The 9,678-nt window shown below is 37.8% G+C and overlaps 1 protein-coding gene across 1 annotated transcript; it reads right to left on the bottom strand.

Annotated features, from left to right (window-relative positions):
• Positions 1-404: 404 nt before the first annotated feature.
• LOC119898125 lies at positions 405-9,156 on the bottom strand. Its single transcript, XM_038712289.1, has 13 exons — positions 8,964-9,156; positions 8,212-8,244; positions 8,058-8,077; positions 7,791-7,921; positions 7,511-7,643; positions 6,978-7,144; positions 6,288-6,441; positions 6,095-6,181; positions 5,702-5,872; positions 3,602-3,664; positions 3,345-3,407; positions 2,902-2,970; positions 405-672 (listed from the first exon to the last, which is right to left on the bottom strand). The coding sequence occupies exons 1-13, from the start codon at positions 9,089-9,091 to the stop codon at positions 491-493; spliced, it is 1,401 nt and encodes a 466-aa protein (XP_038568217.1). The 5' UTR covers positions 9,092-9,156; the 3' UTR covers positions 405-490.
• Between the last annotated feature and the right edge of the window lie 522 nt (positions 9,157-9,678).

The following is a 9,678-nucleotide window of genomic DNA, read 5'->3' as shown; positions in this document are numbered from 1 at the left end:
ACTACGTCATGCGAACTAAGTGGCTTCAGTGATAACAGCATCCATAGCAACCATTATATTTAACTTGCTTAAACCCGGCCCTACTGAACCAATGACGAAACAGATTCATATATAAACAAACAAACACGTAGACTCAATTCAGTACAATAGAACTTTATTGATCCCCACATGGCCCAGTTTAAAAGGGACCACATTGATGGTGCCAACAAACGACAACAATAAATAAAAATGGGGGTGAATGAAAACAAAAAGATCAGTTTTCTTCTTACAAGTGAGGTGTAACCATTACAATAAATTTGGAGCAAGGTTCATCAAGTATATTTTAATGAAAAAGGAGAAAGGGACTTAATACATTTTAAAACGTGCATGTATGTATGTATTTATTATGTGAGTGTGTGTGTATTTGTAGGGATGGGTTGGGGGCCGTCAACACAGTAAAAACAACTCAAAGTAACAGGATACATTTTGGAATGCAGTAAATAGCATAGGTTCAGGGTGTTTGCATGGTGTTTTGACACTGGCAGTGAAGGCACATGTTCTTTTTAAAACCACATGCAGTGTGTGACCATGATTGGCACACTGTGCACTGTGACCATGAACGCCACTTCTTTCTTGCATTCTTATTTTTGTCATCAAAATGGACACGGCAGACACGGCACACATTGTCTCCATCTACCAAAGGAAAAACACAAATATTTTGGAAGTCAAGCCAGTTAGTTGAAATACTCATCACCATATTCAAAGCAACATATAAAAGGCAGCTTATTCATTTGTAACTGTTGCCAAATGCAAATGTTTGTATTGCACATAAATTCATCTCAGATATTGCTGATGCTCAATCATTAGATAAAAGCAGGTCAAGAAAGAAGAGCAATTGCTGGTGTTCTTACCTCCTTTCTCTGTGTTTGTATTTTAAAGAAATGTACTGGACAACATCCTTTCAAGATGTTTTTATACAAAAACGCTGTATGTATTCTGCACGTTCTGCCTGGAATCTACCCCTTGTAGGACTTAAAAGTGAATCTAGTTAAATGCTGTTATATCCTAAATGAAAGGATTGGAGGCTAATTTGTCACAGTTTGTTAGTCTAATGTTTTTATACCCCTTTTAAATTTTTTTGTCTATGCTTCTGTTTCCATATCTGTTCTTATTTTAGTATTGTAATCTGTTGAAACTGCCTGTTTTTATCCAGGCTGCTGCTAGTCTTGTCCAGGTCTATTATGAGGAAGAGCTCATTTGTTATATTTTGTTATTTTGTAACTTAAAGGATAATTCCAGTATTTAACACCTTGAGTCTATTTTGGTTTGTTTTAGATGAACTAGAGTGGTGGACTTAGAAATGTTGACGATGGGTCCTGTCTCGACTTTTTGACTATTTTAGAATCTCCTCTGACCGCTTTAGAGTGGCTGTCTATGGGCATGCACAAACATGTCCTTAAAACAACCCTTAACGTTCGTTTTCAAAACTGTGCAACTCACCGAGTGGTTAGTGGTGTTCGTTGATGTTCCAAAACAAGTAGCGTAGCGAAATACAGTTTCTGTCGTGTTTTATTTGCCAATTTGTAAAATCGCATGATTTCTGTTGAAGGACTCAGTGCTCGTTGATATTACTGCGCTAATATATCAAATATCGAGCAGAAGTTTATACGCGGTTGTGAGGTATCTGAAAAAATAGTTCCACTATAGCAAATAACACGGATTGAAAGCATACATTGCGCCGATATATTTGTTTTCAATCATCAATGAACAACACTAACCACTCGGTGAGTTGCACAGTTTTGAAAATGAACGTTAAGGGTTGTTTTAAGCACATGTTTGTGCATGCCCATAGAAAGCCAGTCTAATGCTGTCAGAGCATTAGATTATTCTAAAATGGTCAAAAAGTCGAGACAGGACCCATCGTCAACATTTCTAAGTCCACCACTCTAGTTCATCCAAAACAAACGACAAAATAAACTCAAGGGGCCCTATCTTGCACCCAGCGCAATTGACTTTGTACACCGACGCATGTATCATTCCTATTTTGCAGCCGCGCAAAGCGGACTTTTCCCTCCACAGACACACGTCGGTTAACTAAGAAATACACTTGCGCTCCCCGGGGCGGTTCAGCGCAAAGAGGAGGCGTGTTCCGGCGCAAACTTTCCCTCATGCTATTTTGCTGTTCTATAAAACAATTGCGCCACTGACCAGAAAAAACCTAGTCTAAAGTCAATGGCGCGTTGCGTGTTGTTCATTATGCTATTTTAAGGGCGCATGCTTGGCCATAATCAATGTAGCGTGTGCACAACGCGCATACACTTTCTCTCATCTAAGCAGCAGTTTTCATTTTTGCAAATCAAACATTATTACGATAGATAGATAGATAATTTATTATAAAAGCATACATCTAGCTTACACATTTACCCAAATAATCATACGCCTGTTTAACCGAAGTTAATTTGGGTGGGTTTCTCCATCCCCAATGTCACTTCTCTGTGTTTTACGGCCCTGACGAGAACGTCAGTCTCCTCAGCTGTGAACCGCTCCTGGCGCGCGCCAGGCAAATCCACCGTTATAATAGGAATCCGCTTTAGAACAAGTGCGCCTGCTCTTAAAGGGAATGTGAGATGACGCTCTGATTGGTTTATTGACTTTACGCCCAAACCACACCTATGAATAATGAAGCTACTTCAGACCAACCCCTTTTAGATTTGCGCCAGGCGCAAATGGCATTTATCCCGCCGGGAAAATAGCAATAGCGCCTGGATCCGCCCACAAAGTTACTTGCGCTTTGACACTTGCGTTTTAGATCGTTAAAATAGGGCCCAAGGTGTTAAATACCGGAATTATCCTTTAAGGCAATATATATGGTATAACAGTCATTTCCTGTTATATAAAAATAACCACAATGTGGAAAGATACCTTTATCTGCAGTCATCACGATGGCTACAGTAGTGGCTGTTTCTGAGGACTCTTCCATCTGCTGTGCACCTAAAGTACATAAAACAAAACAAAATAATAACTTTCTAAATACAAATTTTTAATCTTAATTACAAATTCATAATTCAATTTGTCAGCATTTATACTGTCAATAGTTAACTAGTAAATCATTGATTGAAAAAAAAAAAGACCATTATTTGCATCTGAATCTCAACAGCCAAATCAAAATGTAAAATTATCAGAATACCAATCTTATATATGCTTTTTAATGTCACCTGGATAAATATTGTATCCATAAATTGTAATTTTCAAACAAGTAAGCTTTTCTCTTTGTGTCAAATGTCAATGGATGACTTCTCAGAACAGTAACATTGTAAATGTATTATGTAACATTTGGTAAAATGTATTATGATTACAAGAAATACCATTTTCACACATGGCCTCTAAAATTTCCTCCACCGACTTCGTCTGGATGCCATCCGCTGTGTCTGTTGATTTGAAAAGATTAAACCATTACACAAAGGTGAAAATTTCATCTTTTGATTAATTGTATTATTTCAATAATGTATACAGTAGTCAAATGTGCTGTGTAATCACCACAGTTACATATCTAGTTAACTATGCTTCTTAAGTTTAATGTAATATATTTATTTAAAGATAAAATAAAAACAACTCAGCATACCTTCTGCATCCATGTGCTCTGACATCCCCTCTCCCAAGTCAGTGGGGTTGGATTGTTCTGCATCTGATTGATATTTTTAGAGAAAAAAGAAAGACAGAAAAAACCTTATGTAGCATGAGCTTAACAAATAATTGGCCTTCCTGCAATAGTCCTGGAGGAAAATAATGAATCACACAGCAGTGAATATATCAATGAAGGAATGTAATTCGGAGGAATTATATACATATAATTTAATTAGTGAATAGTTTGATGAGCATGAAAAAGATGAAAACCATTGCCAAGGGCCACAGTCACTAGTCATATTTAACTAAACATCTATAGGATATTCAGGATAATGATAAAGCTGAGAAATAGTGTCACATCCCTTATAAACTGTCAAAGACACATACAGAATCTATAACCTGAATCTGTTTCAATTCAATTTTATTTATATAGCGCCAATTCATAACAAAAGTTCTCTCACAGCACTTTACAAACAGAGTACGGTAGGTCTAGACCATACTCTTTATAATATTGTTAACAAATACCCAATCCAATTCCCACCATGAACAAGCACTACTGTATGTGACGGAGGCAAGGAAAAACTTCTTTATAAAGGGGTCATATGATGGTTCTAAAAATAACATTATTTTGTGTATTTGGTTTAATGCAAGGCATTTATGCGGTTTTAGGTTAAATAAAGCTCATCATTCAGAAAAGCGCTGTGTGCTCTGATTAGCCAGAAATCCAGTGCATTGTGATTGGCCCAAATACCTTAAGCACCTGATGGAAATATCACACTTCTTACCATATCTGGAACATCAGCTCCCAAAGCAAAGCAATATTGAGAGATTATAATGTCAGTCCTACCTTATCAATTAGAGCCGGAATATGATCCGGATGATGCAGATGACTAAGCTAATCGATCAACGTTGCCAGCGCGACTGGACCAGAATGTATCAGATTGGTAAGCATCAGTATTGCATTTGTTATAGTTGAAACGACAAAGACATAGTCTGAGCTCTCCCAGGTGCTAGAAACAGTCATCTGAAAAATGCGCAGCACACAGTCGAATATTTGGGTTGTACTGTTCTGGAACAGTGTTGTAAATAAAGCTTAGCCACTGTTTTCTAACTGTGTCCTCTTTTGGAAAGCCAAACAAAGTAGTTGGGCTTTCGCAACGAAAAACACAGCGTCTTTACGACATGCTGGCGCGGATAAAAGTTATGCCTTCTTTGCGTATACATTTGGGCGGTGTTATGGAACTCTGCCCCCACACACTGACGTAGAGATGAGGGGGTGTGAATGAAACGAAGTGTTTTAGGAAGGTGTGGCTGAGCCTTCACTTTTATAAAGAATATCTCTTTAGGGTTTGAGACTTTGATCTTTGTAACCCTGCAGATCTTATACATGCACAAACAGCTACATAACACTAGCCTGGCTAACGCCAGACCCAATTCTCGTTGAGACTTGGGTCTGGGAACCATATGCACATTTTCTCGTATTTGAGGCGTGGTTTACGGCGTGCTAAGAATGTCTATCAAATGCGCCTGTACGTAGCTCATAGCCAATCATTTCAATTATACCAGATGACGTATGTAGAGCGACAGAAATTAGACAAGGAAGAAGACGATGGGTAAGATATTTTTGTGTAAACAATAACGTTCAGCGACTATTGCCGAATAAAAACAAAATATAAACTATTGCCGAATATAAACAAACTGCTTGTGTGTGTTGCATAGATGTCGTCATCGTCTTGCTGCTCCCTCCCCGTTCTGTGATTGGTTCCCTAAATGAGGCGAATATCTGGACCATGGTATCCATGCTGGGGAAACCCAGACTAACATAACACACTAAAGAGAAAGAAAAACAAGAAATCGCATCAAATGACCCCTTTAAAAGGCAGATACGTCAGAACCATGGCTCAGGGTGGGCGGCCATCTGCCTTGAACGGTTGCGGTGAAGGGACAGAGAGAGATGCAATGCCCCAAAACTATACAAAGACTTACATGTAGGCCAGTATTATTCTTTAGTTAACTTATTTTCCCCACTTTGCATAGAGCCAAATGGTCTGCTAAAACACAAGTGGAGAAAGACACTGGTAATGGTAATGTCACTTACTTATTTCAAATGAAATCTCCTCTGCAGCTTTCAAAATTTCGACCAATTGGTTCCTTCCATAAAAGGAAGGCTTCCTGAGGGTAAGACTTGTGGGCAGTCCAGCTACATTAATGGTCATGCCCTGATTTACCAGGGACTGGTAGGGAAGCCTCCCAGTACCTCCGGCCTCCTCTGAAATACACGGGCACAAACATGCATGCACACGTTACACAATGTTACACAGTTGGACAATTGTGACTCTCCCCTCTAGTTGATAGCCAGTGTACAGGCTGCAAACAGACATTTTGGTAAGGTGTCAACCTAATGGTTGATGGGCACATTAAATAATTTATTCATTTGATAATAATGCCATGGATTCATGAAGGGATTAAAAGTATTTGAACTTATGCTTACTATATTTTTGGTTGAATAGATCTTGCACTTTTCCTACCAGAACACTGACATGTTCTCTGGTACTGGGTGTTGCGGGTGAGGAGCTGGCTACAGATGTAACAACAGACAACAATAATTTCATAAAACTGTATTATGTATATTTGCACTATTACAGGCCTGAGTCCATTTCTGTGGATTTTTATATAACCAATACCTTTGAAATGCAGTGCGAAGTTGTTCACTGTCTCCGTTGTATCAAGGAAATCAGTGGCTCCTTTGCTGCTCAGTTCAAACACCTCTAATGAGGACTTTTGGCGGTCAAATGATAGAATGGCTGTTTCCACACCCAAATCCTCAAGCTTGGACACCTTTACAATAGAAGACGACAACCACAAAAATAGTAAATAGTTGATTAAACACAAAACCTACTTTTAAAAATTCAACACACACTGAAGAAAAAACTCATAACAGGGCTTGGAAATATATGAAAACAGTGTTGTCACATGTGGCAAATAAGTGGTCAAGGACCACCCAGGGTACATTAACTATAAATTAGTTGTTTACATAGAGTCCAAATTCAATAATTTTGACTCATAGCCATTTGTGACTACTAATGCTTCAATTGACCACCTTGATGTGAATAGACTAGCCCAACCAGTAGGAATGTAGTTTGAGAGGTGTTCTTCAAAGTGAGAATATTTGATGTTGATAGCCATGTAAACAACAATCAGCTGGAATATTTATTTGGGATGAATTCATTTGAAATTATGAAAAAAATCTACAAATCAACAATCCAGTTGTCTTTCACAATGTTCTGCTCGCATCACAATTGCTGTCGATCATCCTTCCATCTAATACTAAAATAATACCACAAATGCCTAGCAAATGAAGCCATTTTCCAAACCTCTAACTTCAGCTTCTTAAGGTGCATTTTAATTCGGGCATCCCTCATCTCTGGGCTAAGGTCCTGTGTCTGCCCATGTGCCCTCAGTGCTGCTGCCTCTTGAAAGTATTTATTCTTTTCATCTTCCCCCAATGTGGCCCACCTGCCCTTAATGTCATTCATTGTGCCTGAGGAAAAAATAGATGCACAGAAAACTTAACACTTTAGATTCAGCATCTCTTTTTTAAAGTAAATTCATACAACGACAATCTGTCCAACACACTGGTTTACTTGGGTTGTGAAACCCATTTCTCTGTAACAACTCTGTAAAAACAAGATAACATGTAAAGTAGATGACCTGATGATTCTTTTCAATACACACAGCAGTCTTACGTTGATGAATGCAACTTGCGTGAGTGAAGTACTTGCCAAATACTATCTTGAAAATCTGTTTCATGACCTTTGTAAACCCCTGATGTCAACAGGGCCACTATGTACAAAAACAAACCATTTAGTATAACAATTAAAAGAAGCCGTTCAATTTTGTCTCTCACCTTTGTTTTTGAATATGTCCCTACAAAAAAGATTGTAAGGCGACAGCTCTCTGACGTGAACTTTTGCCTTTGATTGACGGGGTTCAGACAAAGGTTTTGAAATTTGTGATCTTTTGTAATTACCGATCCAGTTCTGAAAAACAAAAACAAAAATAACGATAGAGTATTACACCAATTAAACAGTATTTTAACAAAATACTTCATTTTTACAAGCAGTGCAGCAGAATGATATATTTATTTGACATGTTGTTTGTTAGTGTGGCACTAAAGTAAAACTTACTTCTATGACAGTGGTGTCCAAACCAGTAGCAGATGCAGCACTTGGAATTAATTTTGACCCAACTCGTGTCATTCCATTCGTAAAAAAGGATTTCAGGGTTTCCTTTTGATTCCCATTAATGGGAGTTCTCTCTTGTTGAATAACAACAAAGAAAGAAAAATCTAGTCAGTTATAAATCAGTAATAAAAAAAGACAGTGTTGCAGATCATACCATCGTTCTCAGACACACTTGCCTAATGCTTCTAGATTAGCAACTGCAAGGCTTACCTCTCTGGGCCATCTTCAACCTAAAACATAAACAGAAAAACTTGCACAAGACAGATTTGTGAACGGGCCCTTCTCTCTAAAAAGGCCAAAACCAAATTTTAGATTGTTCAACAAAGAGATAGAGCATGGAAGTAATAAAACAAACTTAGCCTACCACAGAAGTCCTTCAATCCACTGGAAATTGATGCTGTGGGAGACAAAAAAGTTAGGTAAAGATATATTAATGTTACACACACAGGCAGGCAGACAGATAGATAAATAGACTTTTTTTTCAAGTTCAATGTCAAGGACAGCAATAAATGTGACACACACAGACACCACAGTCTATATTTACTTCTAATAGATTCCTAATATTCGTCTTTTGCATGAATGTCATTGTAAGCTACCTCCTGTGGGATCAAATCCATCCAAGCTTTTTTCAAACCCACAAAACTTTATTTTACATTCTAGTCAAGATCCCAAGGTACCCAAACAGCCATAAAATACGTCATGGGTTTAATATTTCACTCATAAGTCAATAGGAGTAAGGTTAGGCCTATGATGGGCGTTAACGAGCATACAATATTATGCAATAAGCCTTACAGTGTGGAAAAAGTAATTTTTACAGGCTAACTTTGCGTTTAACTAGAAACTAAATTTCCCCATTAGCTTCATACGTAAAAACATACTTATTAGCAACGTTAATGCTCAAATAAAGCAAGTAAGTAACGTAATGTTGGGCTAATAACGTAACGTAATAGGGCCTAACGTTAGCCTATATAACGTTAGCCAAAATAATCGCAATACGCTTATCTCATGTCAACACTCATGTCACGCAACATTAAAACACATTTTATGTATTGTTTTCCCTTATTGACTAATTAATTTCGGTTTAAATGCTCGGTTTTATCATTTAAATGTTCTTACCTGAAAATATCAAGCGCGAAATATTGCGACGTCGCTGCGTCATTCAGTAGACCTCCGATTACCGGCGAGCTGGATTCCTCTGGTATTGGATCTGGAGTCTTCTCTTGTATTTGTCGGTGATTAACCATGTGGATGGATGATAACAGCCTTCTGAGCCTACCAGTAGGCGCAGCAGGCCCCTGCTGGCCCTTATATATGAGCTGATAACCACTGATAACGCCCATTCAATCGAGTGATAACATTCGAAGTTCCCCTGTAACAGCCTCCAGAAACCTGACCTACAGTAAACACTAGTCAGCAGCACATCACAAGTCATAAGATACAGCTGCAAATATGGTTACAGTATAATAAACTATACATGTGGTAAACCTTTATATTATGATCATCATTTCAGCAGACACAGCCATATACTCTAAACAGTATTTAGTTTAATACATAATTTGACCAATACGTTGATTACTGTAGTCCTCAAAATTGAATTTGATAGATTAAGTATGTGTATTTGTTCACTCATAATTAAATTGTATGATTTAATGCTTTGCAGTAATTTCTACAATGTTTGATTTTACTGTTCTCTAATCAGCAAATCATTGAAGGGTATTTTTCTCTCTCCTTGTTTTCAGTTAAAAGGAAGAACATAACTGTCTAATTTGAATGTTTAAAAACAAACTGTAATGTCCTTTTTGTGCTTTATAATCATACTGAGTAATCGAAT

This window comes from Micropterus salmoides, unplaced genomic scaffold (genome assembly GCF_014851395.1).
Source record: "Micropterus salmoides isolate LMB-PRFRI ecotype aquatic unplaced genomic scaffold, ASM1485139v1 Ms_hic_scaffold_11, whole genome shotgun sequence".
Lineage (NCBI taxonomy): Eukaryota > Metazoa > Chordata > Actinopteri > Centrarchiformes > Centrarchidae > Micropterus > Micropterus salmoides.
This window is presented reverse-complemented; position numbering and strand designations above follow the sequence as displayed.

Bases quoted from the DNA above. Each gene is read 5' to 3' on its own strand.
- LOC119898125 (XM_038712289.1), bottom strand. From the start codon at position 9,091: ATGGTTAATCACCGACAAATACAAGAGAAGACTCCAGATCCAATACCA. The intron at 7,922-8,057 runs GTAAGCCTTGCA...TTATTCAACAAG, and splicing joins GTTGAAGATGGCCCAGAGAG to AGAGAACTCCCATTAATGGG. The intron at 673-2,901 runs GTATCTTTCCAC...TTCCTTTGGTAG, and splicing joins CGTGATGACTGCAGATAAAG to ATGGAGACAATGTGTGCCGT.